This window comes from Triturus cristatus, chromosome 9 (assembly GCF_964204655.1).
Source record: "Triturus cristatus chromosome 9, aTriCri1.1, whole genome shotgun sequence".
Lineage (NCBI taxonomy): Eukaryota > Metazoa > Chordata > Amphibia > Caudata > Salamandridae > Triturus > Triturus cristatus.
Genome location: NC_140592.1, coordinates 992,020,446 through 992,039,878, shown reverse-complemented (window position 1 = coordinate 992,039,878; position 19,433 = coordinate 992,020,446). Strand labels below are relative to the sequence as shown.

The window sequence follows — 19,433 nt, the reverse complement described above, 5'->3', positions numbered from 1 at the left end:
AGAGAAAATGTGACTGGAGTTGCCCAATCCCTAACCTTAACTGTGCTGCAGAGTTGGGATGCTGAAGGTCCACTGACCAAGGATAGCTAGGCCAACAAGCAGCGAAGCAGGAGGTGTTCAGGAAAAATCCTCGCACTTTGAAGTCAGAGAAAATGAAGATTCAATTTAAAAAAATAGCGTCTGACATTTCCTCTTGGTATTTGAATGGGGAGATTAAGTGATGGATGCCAAAGCTAAACCACCAAAGACGGGCATAAAGTGGTTCATGCAGAAATTGAAGAAAAAAATAGTACCCCAAATTAACACAAACACAGAAGCATAATGTTAACAGTAATTTGGCAGCGCTCTGTGAGAAGAAACTGAACACAAAAAGAAGGAACAAAGAAGAAGGATTAACCACTAGCAAGCAAGCATTTTTGAACCACAAGGACAAATAAAAAGGCAATGGGCGGGTTGCAAGCCTACAGAGTAAATACAGTATGTCTCGAAGAGCCAGCACATGCACTCCCTAGGCTCGACCTAAAAAAAACATACCACATATCTTTCTATAATTTCTGACACCAAGAACGTCATAATGGGTAACTACTTTCTAAAGTAGCAGTTTTGAAGAAAACAGGTACATACGATTGCGTTGTCGCTAATGCGGCAATGTTATCCTATGGGGAAAGACACATTACTGCATATGGGTATTTAGCAGCGACTTATAACACTAATCTTGTGGAGTTAAGGTAAGTATGGGGCAAGGCCCAAGGCAGTACCAACAGGTCATCTCGGTAGGCTCTGGGGCATCCAGGTGCAAGAGTGCTTTTCGGTGTCGGTGGCCCCGTTGGTTTCAATGGGAGGTGGTCCTAGGATAAAGAAGAGGCTGCAAGTTGGGACGGGGGGTGCAATCTGGTTGAACCCACATGGGGGCTCAGTAATTGAGATGCTCTTGACGTGTAGGGACACTGTCGGTCCGCTTCTCCTCAAGATGTAGGTCTTGGATCCAGTGGTTTCTTTAGGCATCGGGTCCATGCTGCAGGACATGTCTGGTTGAGCGGGGCTGCACAAACAGGCTGCAGGCGGCAACTAGAAGTCCAGTCTGGGCAATTCCAAATTGGGGTTCAACTCTGGTGGTTCTCAGGACCTTGCTGGCCCACTCTGACTCGGGCTGGGAGGCACAGGTGCAGTGGTGCTTTCCAGTGTCAGGTTTTCACTGTCTGGAGTCCTCACAGTTCTTCTAGAGTGCCTGCAGGGAAGTAGCACTGCTACTCCACAAGAGATACTGGTTGGTCCTTGAAGTGCTCCCAGGCTTTTGGAGGCAGAGCAGCTGCAGAACAAGTGGTCTTTGGCACAATTGTTGGAGACACCAGGCAGGCTGGATGGTTTGGTGCCAAGTCAGTTGCTGCTCCTCAGTGCTTATTCTTCACGCCTCTTCGGTGTTCCTTCTTCTTAGGTCATCAGAATCTGCTTTCTTGGGGCCAGGGGCTCCCCTAAATAATAGATTTGGGGGTGTTAAGGGGAGTGAAGGGAAGGAGACACTGGGCTACTTACCCTTGGGGTCACTACACCCCCAATATGACCAATATCTGTGGTAAGTTGAATTAACCCTGTCCCAGAGTTCCTAATTCTGCCATCACCAAGATGACATCATATACCTACAGAGGGGGGGGCACAACAGGCAACTCACCTTAGGGGTGTGACTGGCCCGGTAGTACACCACTCCTCCCTGCATATCCAATTTCCCGCCTGTCTTGGTGACAAATTAGCCCAGGGCAGGGGGTTGGCATTTTCAGTCTGGGGAAGCCATGGTCACATATCAAATGTGACTCCTGCCTTGATTTGCTCATTACTTAGCCATACTGCTTGGAGGAGGTGACAACACTTCTGGCCAGAGCAGGCACTGTTTCTGCCTCACAGGACGTAGGCACTCATTTATTTATGCACTAGCTATGAACTATCAACTCAGCATTATTTTGAGTACCATGCTTTCCTCGCAGAAGAGCTTGCTAAGAGTCCCTTTAAATGTTGAGAAAACTTCAGGATAATACAAGCTTAGCGCTAGCCTGCATGCGTCAACTAATAAATCTTTGTTTCGCCTAAAATAATTTGCTTCTGGCACCTATGCTGTGTACGGGTTCTCATTGAGTATGACAATCTTCACATCTAAAGCCTTGCAGAACCCAACTAGAACTGCTGAAAATATACTGTTCAGTCCTCAAAACAAATTATCAATGCTCATATGTCACCAAAATTTCAGTCCAGCGAATCTGCAAAGATTGATGGACAGCATTTCAGAAAACATTTGCTAGGGACAAATCCACAACACCTCGCTGTGAGGTTTATTTGTGCTCCAAAAACACCCAAATACATGAGACCTGTATCTTACTTAGGCCTCTGGTGCGGCAGCATATGTTCACATCATGAGCACCATCTTAAACCTCTAACTGTTTCACAAGGAGCACACTACGCAAATAAGAGGGCGAAAACATTTCACTGGAAAGATACTTGAATTATCTGCAGCATGACAGAACTTTGCAGGGCACAAAAGACTATGGGTGTGACTTGTACTGCATGTGAACAAGGTCTCGACCTGACTCCTTATTTCTACTTACATCGCCCCTAGCCACAGTCTTACTATTTTTCTGCCACACTACATTTTAAAAAGTCTTTAAAACAGGGATCCCCAACAGATCGCATGAGTAACTGCTCCATATCAGTTTTTCGGGGTATCCACACAAGAGACAAATTCACATGCGACAAATCTGAAAAGAACTCATATGTTGGTTATCTTGAAAATATGACAGAATAAGCTGTTTTGGACTGAACTGGACACCCTGCCTTATACAGTATTTTATTCCTCATTTTAATAGGTAATACTTTATAAATTATACATTCTGATTTTTGTAATTATCTTAGGCCCCGATTAAAAGTAGGTCGGTTAATTCAACTATGCAAACCCCACTTGCACAGTGGTCGGAATTATAAATTGGGCTGAGTTTACCAAAATTACTAATTATCACGTGTGGATAAGGCCAATGCCCCAGGGCTATTATCTGGAAGGTCAAACCTGACGAAATATAACAGACAAAAATCCCCCTGCGATAGTGGGGCATGCTGATTTTGGAGCCAACGCACAACCATCTGCATTGTCAAACTCATCTGATTTTATCTGGTGTAATAATTATTTCCAACCCTTTAAACGCACTTGTGATAAAGGCCTTAGCCTCAGCAAATTCTTTGGCAAAAAATGCACAGAAGACGGCTCCACAAACGCGCACTTCAGCATATCTTAGCTTACATGTGTCAAATCAAACCCAAGCTTGTTGCAGCATTGCCGATGCTTGTTTTAAAAAGTTTCCTATAGCTGGATGAGCGGTCATGACACTGAAACAGGTTACAAGTGGCTTTATGTAGTCCACTGTAGTAGCCTGTACATTGTGTTCCTGCTCTCGCTGGCTCTAACACCACCAACAAAATGTTGTCAATAAAATCACATGACTATCACCATTGGTAGGTGCACTTGGAATAGGATAGGATGATTGCCTATTATGACAGCCACAGGGTGAATAAAAAATAAAATCTGCACCCGCTGTAAATAACATTTGTCACAGTAACACCAAGCCACTGAGAAGGGCAGGGTGTATAGCTGCACAGTCTGTTTAGTAAACTCATTGGACGCCTTTGGAGAGTGAACTAGAATATGTCTCTTTTAGCATGCACCTGAGCCATATACAGTAATATGGGCATTTTACACCATTAAACCTGCAATCTATAATACTGACAATGGTCTGTAAACTAAACTTTAAATAAAAAGCCAAAAACGCAGCTGGTGGGTCACCATGTATGAGCAGGCACGGGCAGCCATCTTGGAATGCTTTCAAACATTCTTAGACTACCGTCCAAATGACACACTGGCAAAGACATCATAAAATGATTAATCTACTAAAGTTTTTTTTTTTAAAATGCACACACACACACGTCATGATGCACAGACAGTCAATCAGATATTTTTTTTTTTTTTAAACAATACCAAAACAACCAAGCACTGGCAAAATCAATAGCTCAGCATTCACATTATGAAAGGGACATATTGGTTTTGCCAATGCTTGTCAAATATTCCAGTTATCCATCCCTCATAACTTCTGCGCTACTTTTGTTTATTTTTTTAAAAGCTGCCAAATTTTCTTCCATACAAATGTACAGTAACAATTAGAAATGTTAAGTTAAATCCTTTACATTAGCTCTGCAAATCGAGGGTTTTAAGTAGGGTGGAAAAAGTGAGGGGTCCCTGAAAGGGACGTACCTATACAATAAAGGGCATGGCTTAAATATATACACTAAAATTCACATAGAGTGCTCTCCTACCTACACATTTACATGGAATCACAACTTTAGCTGGCACACAGGACCATTGCTCTGTGCGCTTTGCAGAGAGGCCAAGGATTGGATAACCACGTATTTCAAACACCTTCTGGCCCCTGAAAAGCACTACGAGAAACTCGCACTGCCTTCAGACACAACTCAATTCCGCACCTGTTATAAACACCTGGATGAGACTCAATTAAAAATGGTGCACTAGACAAGAGCAATAGGATGCCTGAAAGAAAAAGAACAAGCATTTACAATGCAATGGTCTCGCATTTACGCAAGTTTGAGTTATTAACATTGAAAATAACAATGCCTTTTATTTTTATTTTCGTTTTTAAAACATAAATAAAAGGCATTGTCATTTACAATGCCAATAGCTAAAACTCGTGTAAATGCGAGACCTATCGCATTGCAAATGCTTGTTTTAAGTAAGAGAGATCGTTTCTTGCAGAATAATCCAGGGTTCTGGTTAAATAACATTTTGTATAAGAGAGGAACAGAGCGTGGATGCTCTTTGGCCTTGTTTTTGCCTGCATTAAGAATATTTGAGCGTCGTAGACGTAGGAGTACTCCATGGATTCTTTGTCAATCCAGCTGTGCAAAGACAAATCACAGAAGGTTTCAACCTGAACTTTCTAGATCAGCCCTTACTCGGGCCACACAGTTGGTAAATGGGTCAGATATTGAGTATTCTTAGACAAGCGATAATAAATTCCTCTATTCATGCTTGCAGGGGATAACCTTCAGTTGCAACACATTTAATTACAATTTCATTCAAATCAGTGCACTTCACTGGAGTGAACTGATATGAAACATTAAAATTGTGTTGGGAGGCGGGCATGTGCAATTATATCATAAAGAGAAGTACAGATGGAAATCGCAGCACAAGGAACATAATTCTGATTGCAGTTTTTGCTCCATGTGGGAGGACACGAGCGGTGCACCTCTTCACAGGCACCCTTCTGTGTCTCAAAGATTTATTGCAGATCGTAAAGGCTCTGTGGTAACAAGGCAGCTAACGTGCCACACCGATACGCGGCGCCACATACATCGTTTTCTATCACAAGAAAACAAAATGCTCTTAATTACTAGATGGAAACATAACCCATAGAAGGCCCGACATTTTTTGCCCTGAACCCCACTAAAGCTCCTGACAAGCCTACCCAATCACACAATAAGGTGTCTCCAGGGCTGCGCTATCACCTGGTAATTAGAGTTATTTATTTATTTTTCTGCAGTTTTATATAGCGGGAACTCGACCCGGAGGTGTCAGAGCGCTTTACATGAGCACCAGTTGCATTACAGACGGACATAGCGAGAGTTCCGGGTACCACAGCACAGCAGCAGCACTGGCCCATCGGTGCTTCAAGAGTTAAAGGCCCGGCGGCTGCAGACTCGGGCCAGCCCCCCCACCGTCAGAACCACAAGGTCCTCGGGTGAGAACATGCAGCAGCTGCACTTTAGCAAATCAAATCTCCTTCGGTGGGTGCATAAGGTGGGGAGTCAGCGTTTTATGTTTTTCTAGGGCTGCCCCTGAAGGCCTGAGAAGCGGGACTTCGGCCTGCAATAACAAACTGTAGGTGTGCTGAATCTTAAGTCAACCGGCCGAGCCTGGATGGGTTGGGGCCGTTCCACGTGGAAGCCCGCGAATGGTGCGCGCAAGATGCAGGAGCTGCTGGTGTGCGTGCGTGGTTGCAAGCAGCAGCATATGTTTCCAATTATCGAGCCCGTGTCTGGGCACGACAATTGGAAACATATATGCTGCGCGTAACAGACACCAATAGGCCATGGGCAGAGCAATGCGCCTGCCTTTGTCCAATTGCGTGCTGTCTTTGTAAAAAAGACGCACGCAAAGGCCAATAGCGTGGCCCATAAGGAAAAGCACACGCTTGTGCGTGTCATGAGGTCTCTCGCTGCGCAAGACCTAAAAACGTAACACAACTTCCCGGACCACTCATAGGGAATGCAAGGTTCACCATTACGAGTTTACCTTATTTAATTGGGTGAGAATTGAGCTGTGCCGAACTACGGGCAAGTTTGCCATTGAAAATCAAATGTAAACAACTCACCGTCAACAAACTGTTGCTTAGCAACGCCAGTGTTCTTGAGCCACGATCCGGGGATTTCGGCGTCCATGACAACGCGAACGAGTTTGGAGACCAGAATCTGGAGTTTGCTGTGACGACTTGGAGCTCCGTTCTCGATTCCCCAACATTCTGTATCTTTGAATATTCACCAACCCGGTCACGTAAGGAAAGGCCATACACCCGCGCGTCACGTGGGAAAACGTGATGACGTAGAGACATAGTGAGTGCCACCGTATTGGAAAATCACTGAAGCACTGGGATTGTCGAAAAGAGAATCGAGTACTGGATTGGGATATTCCAATATCCAAATTGATACTACACGCCTCCGAGGGTGAGGGAAGGAGCCACAGCGTTCCGTTTGTTGTTGTATTCACAAAGAAGCAAAGAATCACACAAAGTCAAAGTACATTTTTTCTTCGTTGGACCGCATTGCACTGGGAACCACCATATCAAATTAAGTCCCAGTAGACATTATTTCATCTCAACAGGATAACTTGCATCTGAAGTCCGTTCTTCATGAGTGCTAAAGGAATTGTGCACTATCATTGTTTAGAAACTATTGTATTGTGCGCATCATTGTCATTTGTACACTGAAGTTGAACCAGAAGATCACATTAACTGGTGTGGTATACGTATTTAGAAAAAGGAACTATATTTAGATCTACATTTGGAAATTGTGTGCAATTGTTTAGTTTGGCAATTTTCTTGTTTCTATTATATAGGCTCAACAATGGCTTTCCAGTCTGTACCTCCGCCTCCAACGTTCTTAAGAACCTGGCCCTACTTGTATGGAATGGGACTACTGGAAGGAGTCATTCACTACTTATCTTGAAGCAATTGGGGGGGGATGTATTTGTTGCAAAAAGGAAATTAGCAATACTTAAAAGTCAGTTTAGGTGTTGAAGGGAGGAGAGTATTGAACACCCTACCCAATATGCATATAGCGATAAGAAATGTGGATGCAAGTTCAGATGAGGAGGAGGAAGACGTTTATGAATGTGCTATGGCAGCTTTAGCTGAAAATTACGGAAAAAGATTAAGCATTGTTGTAGAGAGGCATACATTATTTTCTCGTACTCAGGTTCAGGGCGAAAAAATTGAACAATATGTAGCAGCTTTGAGAGATTGGCTGCGACATGTAAATTCAACGATCTCAGATGAGATTATAAGAGATCAGTTGATAAACAGAATCCATAACATCAAAATACAAGAGAAATTACTGGATTTAAAAGATCCCACTTTATATAAAGCTATAGAGATTGCCAGACATATAGCGAATACATCACTGTATGTTAAGGAATTAGCCAGTTCAGTTCCTGAGGTTGACGCTGACTAGCATAAAGTATGTGCAGTGAATTCCAATAAGAAGGTAGAGCGGACCACACAAGAGGAGAATAAAATTCCTAAAAAAAAAACAAGTGGGGGAAGAGTTTAGAAGGTCATGTTGCAGATGCAGCAGTACCAGGCACACCGCTGAAGCTAACCACTGTCCTGCGGTAAAAAGCAGATGTTTTAAATGCAAAAAAAGAGCCGTTTTTCAAGCGTGTGCAAAGTAGAGGAGTTTTCCAAAAATCGAAAAAGTGTTAACATAATAAATTCTGCTGCAGTGTCCAATAATGAAGGGGAAACGTACATTGATGATGATGCTGGCATTGAAGTGTTAGTTGTCAGCAATTTGGATGTGCCTAACAAAGAATCTGTTGTTGAGTACACTTCTCCGAAGTGTATTGTGACCATTAATGATATTGATGTACATATGTGGGCGGATTCTTTTCCCCTTTCACGCTAATTGACAGACGAACTTGGGAGAGCGTGGGAGCTATCAAATTAAATTCTGCTAATGTTGAACCACAGGGATATTGCGGTAGGAAATTGCCTGTGTTGGGGTACTTTGAGATGGAACTGAGTTTCCAAAAGTGGAAAACTTTTCGAAAAGTATATGTGGTAGAGACAGGAAGGTCCCTTTTAGGTTGGAGGGAACACAAGGCATTGGGAATAATCCCAACCATCCTTTACAATTGTTATTAACAGTAACTCATGAAGTAGATGCATAGGTTAAAAAGTTACCAAATTTGTTCAAGGAGGAACTTGGCTGTCTCAAGAAGTTTAAGCATCGAATCATTCTGAACAAGCATTGAAAATGCAATAGGTCGCGCCTTTGATTAAGTTAAAGCCATTTGCTTTGCTAATGGTATTGTATCGCAAAGCAAATGGCTTTAACTTCATGAAAGGCGAGACCTATTGCATGAGCTGTCGAGGGACAATGACAGACTAACATGTCCAACATTCAAATTAATTTCATATTTCACAATATTAATTCACCACTAATCCTTTATGGGTTCTGGAGTAGCATGCTACTCATCGAAAAAGCGCTTCGACGCCTTGTCAGGGGTAGTAAGTGTTATATAAATTCAAATGGGGAGAAGAGTTGGCCTAACGGCAAGGGTGGTTGACCTCGAATCTGGGGAACTGGGTTCGAGTCTCAGCAATGTGAATGTGTCCTCATGCAACGCAACTGCTGCTATGTAAAGCGCTCTGATACCCGATTCGGGTCAAGTTCACGCTATATAAAACTCCATAAAAAAAATTAAAAAAATGACTAACCTTGCACTCGCATCCTGTAGAGAACATAAACCATCGTGCAAACAATGGCAATGGTTAATTCAAAGTTCCTAGATGTTTCTTTATCAACAAGTTTGGTCCAAAAAAGAAAAGAAAAAAAAAAATATGATCATTCATCAAACTATCACGAAGTCCACATCTTCCGAAACATTGAGGTTTCTGTGACTTTGCATCACTCCACGATGGCCGCCAGACAATCTAGAACAGATTGCTTTCTTACATCAACTACACCAGCTATAAAGACAGCATTCTCTCGTTGACGTGGGCGTCCATCTTGAATTAGCAGGACGCGGACATTCAAAAAAGTATAATAAAACGAACTACAAGATATGCAAGTAGTTGATTACCATTCTTGTCCACTTCAACCACGTAAACATGCGTTTACCTTTAGCTTTTTTTATCTAAATGTACGACCACTACTGTTCTGCGGCCGTAAGCAACATGTTGCACCAATTATTACGCTCATTAACACATCACTGTCAAACCCACTTAACGTAATTTATGAAACTCCAAAACGGTTGTCAGTAAAGTAATCTATTGCAGCCTGGTCTCTTCCTTTATTTTCCACAATGAGACGCAACCAGCCGCAGTCGGATGACATAGATTAACCCTCTGTATCTCTGCCTACAACTCCGGTCCTTCATCAGTTTCAACGCTTGAGCGCCGTACAAACACATCCACCTTTGCTATACACCCCTTTTCTCCCCGAGATACCTCGCACAGGAGCCACCTTCCACGTCGCTTCTCGAAAACGTTGCAGGTCCTCGCTGCTGTCAAAGTCCGAGTCCACATGCGGGCCACGCGCAGGAGCTGTCATCTTAGCATTGGCTGCCTATCGTGTCCCGTGGATATAAAAAGAGGGCTCAAGAAGTAAGATCTCCAACTTCGTGGTTTGGACAACAGTAACAGGTAGCGAACCAAGATGGCCGAAGAGATACTCTACTTTAAAGGCAGGTGAAGAATTGTTACCGTGCAGGAATGTCTCTCTGATTTGCAAAAACAGCAGTAGACGGCAAATTTTTTTGTTGCTGGTTTTTTTTGTTTGTAAACAAAATCAGTTCTGGTGACGCTACATTCGATTAATTATGATATTCTGAGCATTAAAACATACCTCCAAATGCGCCTTCATTTTTAGGGGGTTGATTCTCTTTTGATTCCACCCTCTAAATCCGTTATGTGTTATGTTATCAGACCTTCCAACTCACACGATACAACCTTTCAGAAGACGAACGTCTGAGCTTTAAAAAAAAAAAAAAAGCGCTTGGCATTGCCTTGTCCTCCCATGAAGGATCACTGCCTTTAAAAATTTGAAAGCCTCGCCTGCTAAAAGGTTTCTTATCTTTATGGGGCCATGTGCTTGGCCCCATAAAGATAAGAAACCTTTTATGCCAGCAGGAAGGCAAACGAGCCAGTCCAACTGGGACGGCTCTAAAAGAGAAAAGTGTACGTCACTGGAAGCTCTTTTCCAATGGCTGGCCACCGTTTAGCATAAACGGTGACGCCAGCAAATGGAAAAGAGGGGCGTGGCTTAAAGCCCTTTAAAGAAGTTACTCTAAATCATTAAATCTCACCAGCGAGATGCGCATGTCTGCGCAGCCTACACCAGGCGAGTCCTAAAAAGGATGCGATACCCAAGGTGCACAATGTACCACTGGCTTTGAGAGAGAAGCTTATGAGTGAGTTGCAAAGGTTGTGTGAAGAAAACATTATAGAACCTAGAGGCATCAGAGTGGTTAAGTCCTATCGTGATCGCACACAAGCCCAATGGAAGTATTTGCATGTGTGTGGATTTGACGGATTTAAATGATTGTATTTGGGTGGACCGCCATCCTTTGCCTTGAATCAATGAAATGTTGTCCAGTGTGGCTGGTGGGAAGTATTTTACCACTTTAGATTTGTCCAGTGCCTATCACTAGGTGCATTTGCAACCAGAATCTAAACATCTAACGTCTTTCATAACGCCAGAGGGGTCGTTTCAGTTCATTCGAATGCCTTTCGCCCTTGCTTCGGCATCAGCCGTGTTTCAAAGAATAATGCAAGACATATTAAAAGGAACAGACCATGTTTTGGTATTCCAAGATGACGTTCTAGTTTGGGTTAAAGACAAATCACAACACGATAATGTTTCGTTAGGTGTCTTGACTAAATTGGAGGAAGCGGGTTGAACTATCAGTTTGCAAAAATGTAAATTTTGTAAGGAGGAAGTGGAGTATTTGGGACACACTTTGTCACAAGGTGGAATTAAACCAAAGTGGAATTTAGTAGAAGATTTGGAAAAAGCTCCTGCCCCTTGTGACAAGGATCAACTGAGATCTTTCCTCGGTTTGGCCGAATATTATGCAAAGTTTGTGCATAATTTTTCAGACAAAGTACATCATTTGCGGGAGTTGATGAAAAAGGGGGTTGAGTTTAAATGGTGTGATGAATGTCAGACTCCGTTTGAAGCTATTAAGATTGCAACTGTAAAAAGGACAAAACCATAATTGTAACAGATGCTAGTGGATATGGATTGGTTGTTGTATTGATGCAAGAACATGAGGGTAGAGAAAGAGTCATAGCTTTTGCGTCACGCACCCTTAGAGGTAGAGAAAGCACATATTCTACTGTAGAAAAAGAGGCGTTTTTTGGTGGGGAGTCCAACATTTTAGAGTCTTCGTGTGGGGCACAAGATTTGAGTTCCGCACTGACCACAAGCCCTTAATTGACATATTTTCTACAATTGGTGCAACGAGAGCAACTCCACGCATAGCTAAGTGGTTGTACCACTTACAAGAGTATTCTTTTGTGTTAAAATATGTTACTGGCATTAGAAATGTGAATGTAGATTGCTTATCTCGTTTACCTGTTCAGGTAAAAAGCGATGTGTGTGTTGTAAGGGAAGACTGGGTTGCGGCTAACATTGAGAATGTATGTGATGCCATTAACGAGAAGGAAGCTATTTTGGCTGATCTTACACTTGTTAAAGTTATGTTATGGAAATTTTTAGAGCGCACGATTACCCGGAGGCGTCCTGGCGCTAGTTACTTCTCCCTAATGCAGAGCTAGAAAAAGAAGGTTTATTTATCAAAAAGCCAGGTCTTCAGCCCTTTCCTGAAAGCTAGAAGGTTAGTGGCATTTCTCAGATGGAATGGCAAGCCTTTCCATGCTTTTGCTGCGCATGAAGAGAAGCTTCTGCCACCCCACTGAGCTTTTTTTGTGGGTAGGACTACAACCAGTTTGGCTCCCAGTGATCTGAGAGTTCTTGTTGGTCTATACCATTGAACCTGGCGTCTAAAACGATCTGGTCCCAAGCCTTAAAGTGCTTTGAAGACCATACAAAGTGATTTAAAATGCACCCGGTTCCTCACCGGGAGCCAGTGCAATTTGTTTATCTCTTTGGAAATTGGGGAGAACTTGGATGTGCCCGTAAGTAATCTGGCCGTGGCATTTTGTAGCAGCTGAAGTTTATACAGGAGTTTTTGTTGTATGTTTAGATAGAGGCTGTTGCAGTAGTCCAGCCTCGACAAGACCAATGCTGTAACCACTGTTTGCCGGCTCCCCAAAGGAAGAAGCCGCAATACCGTCTTAACAGTTCTCAGGACATGCGCTGTTGTTGAAGCTACTGCATTAACTTGGGCCCCAAAGGAGAGTTTCTCATCTAATATTATTCCCAAATTTGTCACCTTTTTAGAGGGTGTAGGGAGTGACCCCAGGGAGGCAGGTCACCAGTTAGGAGTCCAGAAGTTAAGATCATTCCCGAACAACATCACTTCGGTTTTACCAGAATTCAGTTTTAGGCAATTATCTGCCATCCATCTCCCAACCGAATCCATGCAGGCCTGAAAACGATTATCTATTCCCAGCTCTTGGCCGGGTAATAGAGACACCACAATTTGTGTGTCATCAGCATAGGACGTGATCCCAAACCCGAATGCACTGATAACGGGGGCCAATGACGAGACATACACATTGAAGAGTGTTGGGCTCAGTGATGACCCCTGCGGCACACCACATGGCAGTGCAAAGAGTTTGGACTGAAATTTCCCTAGGGATACAATCTGTCCTCTGTCTGATAAAAAGGTTTTGAGAAGGTCCCAAGCTTTACCCTGTACCCCACAGTTCTTGAGACGGTCCATCAGAATATCATGATGGACCGTATCAAATGCAGCGGACAGGTCCAATAGGATCAGAGATTCCCTGATCTCTTCCATAGCCTTCATGAGTACAGACTCAGTGCTGTGTCCCTCTCTAAAACCATATTGGGAGGGATCCAATGCTTGGACTTCCCCCAAAAAAGTAACGAGTTGACGATTCATATTTTTCTCAACCATTTTGGCAGGGAGAGGAAGACGAGAGATCGGGCGAAAGTCGTTGGGATCATTAGAGTCCAAGCTTGGCTTCTTCAGAAGGGGCAATATTGAGGCCACCTTCCAAAGCTCGGGGAACTGTCCTGTTTCAAACATACCATTAAAAATGGATGCGAGAAAAAGAGCAATTGGACCGGGGGCCAGTTTTACGACCGTCACCGGGCATGGATCAAAAGGTGAGCCCGATTTGGCTCCCCTTAGGAGCTCAAGAGTATTGTGTACGGTCAGTGGCATAAATTTGTCCGAAGCAAGGGGAGGGATCCTCTTGGGCTCAAAAACCTCCTTCGCCATATTCAGTCCATCATCATTAGATCCGCTGAAGACTGAGAATATGCTCACCACTTTATTAAGAAAGAATTTGGCAATCTCCTCACATAATTCCTGACTAGATTGGACACTAGCTGGGCTCGGGGAAGCTAGACTGGAGACAGTTCTAAAGAGCTCTTTGGCTGAGTTTTTTGCCAAATCAATTTGGGTCGAAAAGAATTTGTGTTTTGCAGAGAAGATAGCTTGTTTATAAATCTGAAGGCTAGATTTATACAGTTTCTTTTCTGCTTCCATGTAGCCTTTCCTCCAATTACTTTTGAGGCGTTTACAGTTGCGTTTAAGATTTCTTACCTCCTCTGTAAACCATGGAGCAGAGGGATGTGATCTTTTAGGGAAGACAGTTTTTTAGTGGAGCTAATTCATCACATGCATGTGCAAGCCACTTGGTGTAGGTCGCCTCCTCTACCCCCTGCGGTAAATGACCTGCCGTGGAAGTTAGAAGCTCCTGTAGAGCAGTCCCATCGACTCTATTCCAGGCTCTAGTCTCTATCTGTCTTTTGCGATAGCTACTCCTCGCATTCTGACCCGCAATGGTTAGTTCGAATTGGACAGCAGCGTGGTCGGACCACACAAGTGGTAATATGCCTGTAAACGACAAGCCTGGATGGTTTGAAAAAATACCATCCAGGGTATGTCCTGCTACATGTGTTGGTGCCCTAACAAGTTGCTTAAAATCAGCACTATCCATCATGTCCAGCAGCATTAAAACATAGTAGTATTTAAAAGAATAAGCTTTCTATGTGCAAGATATCGCAGTGCAAATATAAAATACAGAAGCAGTAATCTAAATTTCTCCCGGCTCAAGCCTCAGGAGAGTGACAATGCACGCTCGCACCAGCGTCTCAATTTGTAGCTGACGTCAGGGAAAGCCTAGTCCGCTACCCCTCGTCCTCCCAAGATGGCTGCCCCCGCACGACTCAAACACGAGTCAAGCTGTGCCACCAATCCTAAATCCCAAAGTTATGGAAAAATTGCCTCATCAGAGAAGTTGGAGATTTGATGATGAATTAGTCATTTACAAGGATGTCTGGGAAGTTATCTGTTGTGAATGGAATTGTGAGGAGAAATGATAAGTTAGTGGTCCATGAGAGTCTTAGGGAGAAACTTATGTTCTTGTTGCACGAAGGGCACGGAGGCATGTCGGCAAAGAAGAGGAAAGCCAGGATGGACTTTTGGTAGCCAGGGATGGATAGACAAATCGAAAGATTTGTGAGGGACTGCATGCCTTGCACATGTAGTGACAAGTCACATGTGTTAAGAGACACTCCTATTAACCCTGTACGTCTGCCTTATAGAGCATGGGACAAAATTGCTATTGATATCTGTGGTCCTTTTGTGCGTTTGGGTTTTGGAGAAAGATATGCTTTGGTGATGATGGACTATTTCTCCAAATGGCCAGAAGTGGTATTTGTTAAAGAGGTCATGTCTCTCAACATTCAGTTTTTGTGAAGAGATTTTTCACAGGGAAGGCTGTCCTGTGAAAGTGGTGACAGACAATGGTCCCCAATTTGTGTCTGTGGAATTTTGCGATTTTTTGAAGAAGTGGGGCATCAAACATGGCAGAACTCCTGTACATCATCCCAGGGGTAACGGTTTAGTGGAGCGCTTTAACCGCGTTTTAGCTGAAAATATTCAGTAGGCCATTTCATGAATTAGTGTTAGAGGAGTCAAATAAAGAAAATGTTATGGAACTACAGTACCACTACCCATTCCACTACTGGAGAGACTCCATTTTATTTACTTAAGGAAAGAGTTCCCTACACTGCAGCTGTCCCTGCATGGATGGCAAGGTGTGGTAAGAAGAATGTTGATGACAAGCAGTTGTGTGATAAAGTGAATAGATGTCAGGACATTTATGAGCAAAGACACAATGACAAGTTAAGGAACTTGGAGAGAGTTTTTGTGGTTTGGGAATTTTGTGAGGACATGTTCAGACAACATAGTGAAGAAGGGAAGTTCCAAGTTGTCTGAACCCAAGAGAGTTGAGGAAGTCAAATTAAATTTACTTAAATTATCTGATGGAAGGTGGTGGAATACGAGAAGAGTTGCTATTTGCAGTGATGTGGAAGTGCGCGAATGGAAGAAGAATCATTTTCTACGTGGGAAGGTGTCTTCTGGATCCAGTCTGAGAAATCTTGGTGAACGTATGAAAACAAGACCAAGAACATTTGACGATTACATTTGTTCTTAGAGCCTTGTTATTACATTGGGTTGTTTTTTCTTCTTTATTGTATATTTCGTTTAATGTTCTATAAGAAAGGAAGATATGTTATGTTTTCATTTAATTATGCATTCTTTGGAAGTCAGCCATATCCTAGCAACCAGTTCTGCTGTTGGAATTCCTGCTGAGGAAGCCAACAGAAGAGCTTGGCTGGGAAACAGAGGTTGACTGCTTAGAGTCATTACCTTCATACAATAAACCGAACACCTGGAAAACTGTGACCAGTCATCTTTAAAAAATTTATTAGTGTTCTCACATTAAAAGTTAAGGACATTAATACAGGGTGCGAAAGGGACCCGTTTTAAAGTCAGTTTTAAATAACTAGTAGATCTGTGACACGAATGGAAATGCCCACTTAAAATCCTGAGCAAATCAACTAAGTAACCTCTATTCTTCTATTGGCGAATATATCCTTTACCACAAAAGTCAAAGATGCCTGGATTACTATCCTCCAAATATCTCAATACAAAGTAAATTGAGGATTCTTTGGAAGCCATAATGTCTAAATAAGAATCAGACAATAAACACATATCAATGTTATTCTAATGCAATTGCATTTATATGGTGCTTACTACCCCTGTTGACACGTTGAGGCGCTTTACGCTGGGAAGCACACTGCTCCGGAACCCAAGGTTAGTGGTTAGTCCAGTGTTATTGGTTACTTAACCATTCGAAGCAGTCATTCTATTTTCTTTATGATGGACTAAATTAATAACTGTTAGTTGCAAGCATGCACATGCTTGGCAGGATTAAAGAATGAGTTAGAGGAGATAGTGTATTGTTTGGTTGCTGAGGTATGACTTTCAGAGGAAGGAGGAGAGATCGTGATCTTGTAAACGAGTAGTGGGTAATTTGCAGAAATACAATAAAAGAGAATAAGCCAAACATGAATATGACCTAGTAGGTTGTGCTCAGAGAGGAAGTGTTCAGAGGACAGAATGAAAGGATAGAGACATTTTAAAGAGACAAAAAAATGGAAGGCGGCGAGGTGATAATCAGAAGTTTTAATTAAAGGTCAGTTTTTCATGCCGGATTTAAGGGGTGTAGAGTGAATATTTGAGAAAGTATGCAGTTTGAGGATGCAAGAATGTAGAAAGAAACATTATTTACTTGTGATCATTAGGCTACATTAGGTAATTTTGATCTGCCCTAGAATCAGGTAAACCATCTGTCCGATGCTAGGCTACTGCTAGATCACCACTCCAGCCGGGTCAGTTGATCAGCTCAAGGGTTAACAATGAAAAATAATGGCTGGATGCATATGTCGAGAAATATCAAGAGTTTAAGCTGCACTCAGAGGATGCAGTCATTTCAAGATCATAGTAGTGTGGGAAAATACATGGTAAATAATATGCATATATTGTTTATATACACATATTTTCACACAATTGATTTATTCAAGAGAGTTACAAGTTGAATGGTTGCACCAAAAGAAATGTTGACGGACGAGGCGTTTGAGCCGATACCATTTATTGAAGAGTTTAACAATTTGTTCTCAAACCACGTCAGGTATTTAAATGTTTACATCCGTAGGTTTTCAGCCTGCATACACCTGTTTGAGTCAAATGATAGCCCATGCAAGACTACAGCATCTTAATGCGTCTTCCTCTGAAACGATGCTAATGTTGTTACTGCTATGGTGTCTAGTTAAAACAGGAAAGCTCTACAATGAAGTAATCCACGCCCATTATATATTTACTTGTTATATCTTTTATGTAATCTTATGAGAATAGTGCTCTGATGCTTGGCTGTCCTGGCATTTCGAAGACAGCACAACCTTCCTCAGCACTCCTCCTATACAGTACCCATGAAGGCCAGATTTATTACACTACTCTCCCATACTATTGCACCGCTTTTGCCGTCCACACGGATGGGCGTTCTTTTAAACCAGCAACTTCTTTTACCCATGTACGAATCTCACACAAAGCACTCCCTTAATATTCAATTGAGAGCACATCTTGCACTTAATAATATGCAGAAAACCCCTTACCCCCGCCACCCCTCCATTAATTTTCCTCACTCACAGGGCACCCTATACGTAAGCTCCTCCTTACTGGAGTAACCACCTGTTGGAAATGTTTTTGATAGTCCGGTTCTCCTCTATGCCTCGGGTACTTTCGTGAGTCTATCTGGAAATGTGTGTGTCCAGGTATAGCCTTACACGCATACATCTAAATGCTAAACTGTAAACACGAATTTCTTTCTCCGCTTTAAGGCGACAGGTAATCCAATTCGAGTTACTCCTTGCTGACACCTATTATCTTCTTTCCCCCCTCGAAAGAGGGGCATTAAGATTCAAACTCGCTCTCACTCCTCTAAAGAGAGAATTATATAAGTACAACTGCTTCAAGGTAAAATGAGGGGGTTCTATTAAGACACATCATATCACTGTCATAGAACATAAGTGTTGTTATACCCGTCTTCCAATTTAGAGGGGTTAACGTCTATAAAAAGCAAATAACCCCTTTAAGTTTTCTCCTTTCAAATAACCCATTAAAAAGTGACACTGCGAAAACGCACAGCAGACTGCCTCTACCATTTGCTGCACCCAGATGGTAACCATACTAGTACGCATATACCAACCCCACCTCACTCTGCAGCCGAATGGCACCTCAAGCAACAGAATACCATCTTACACTACGCCTTTTCACTCTGTGTGCCCTTACCCATCACTAGGCAAAGAGCTGCGGCCTCATACTGATTTCCCCTTACGGCAGACTACTCTTCACGGTCACTCACCGGCAGTAGCCCACTGGCAGCACAGAAGCGCCGTCAGGAAGACGCAGTATCCGAGCAGGCGTAGCAGCTCCCGACCCCTCATCCTCCGGGGCGGGGAACCCCCACGCACACCAGTTCAGCCAAAGACGGCACTCAACCACCCCTGGTCAGCCTGCCACGCTACTCGAGCCCGGGGATCCACCACGGCCTACTGCAACTGGCCTGTCAACCTCCACTGGTTCCTGCTTCACCACATCTAGCCAACCGCAGCTCATAACTTCGCTTCTGCACCCGCCCCTTTAGCCAATCGAAAGCTTTCTGTCTAACACCTGGCCCAATCCGTCTGCCACCAGCACCATTGTGATGGGACCAGCCTCCGTACCAATGAAAGGAAAGCCGTAGACGGTCGTCTTCGTCATTGGAGAACGGAGACAAGACATGTCTGTCTCCCATTGGCTGTCCCCTGAGCTTATCTAGAAAGTGCAAATACAAGCGAAAATGTTTAAACTTCATTACCCAGAAGGCATTTTAAAAGACAGAGCAGCAAATCGTTTTAGGGGAAAGTAGTATGTTGGTAACGTTTGTTTGCTAGGCACAGCATTCTGCACATTTTGTAAAGAGAAGCAGTAGACGGCAGACTCGCTTCTAGAGACGGATTATTACGGCACAGGCTTCACGACTCGCGATATTTCATCCAGAGGCTAAGAGGGCACCCAAGAGAAGCTACATAAAATATGTGCTTACATGAAGCATGCGTTCTGT

At 43.1% G+C, this 19,433-nt stretch overlaps 1 protein-coding gene across 4 annotated transcripts in view; it reads right to left on the bottom strand.

The window, feature by feature from the left end:
• SEL1L (SEL1L adaptor subunit of SYVN1 ubiquitin ligase) overlaps positions 1–18,991 on the bottom strand; it is a 379,824-nt gene extending 360,833 nt beyond the window's left edge. For 2 of the 4 annotated variants that reach the window (XM_085626598.1, XM_085626600.1), the window contains exon 1: positions 18,693–18,952. In XM_085626598.1, the coding sequence (XP_085482724.1) occupies positions 18,693–18,774 (82 nt within the window). In that variant the 5' untranslated portion in view covers positions 18,775–18,952. Of the gene's footprint in view, positions 1–18,692 lie in introns of all 4 variants that reach the window. The other 2 variants (XM_085626599.1, XM_085626601.1) reach the window with 2 other exon arrangements.
• Between the last annotated feature and the right edge of the window lie 442 nt (positions 18,992–19,433).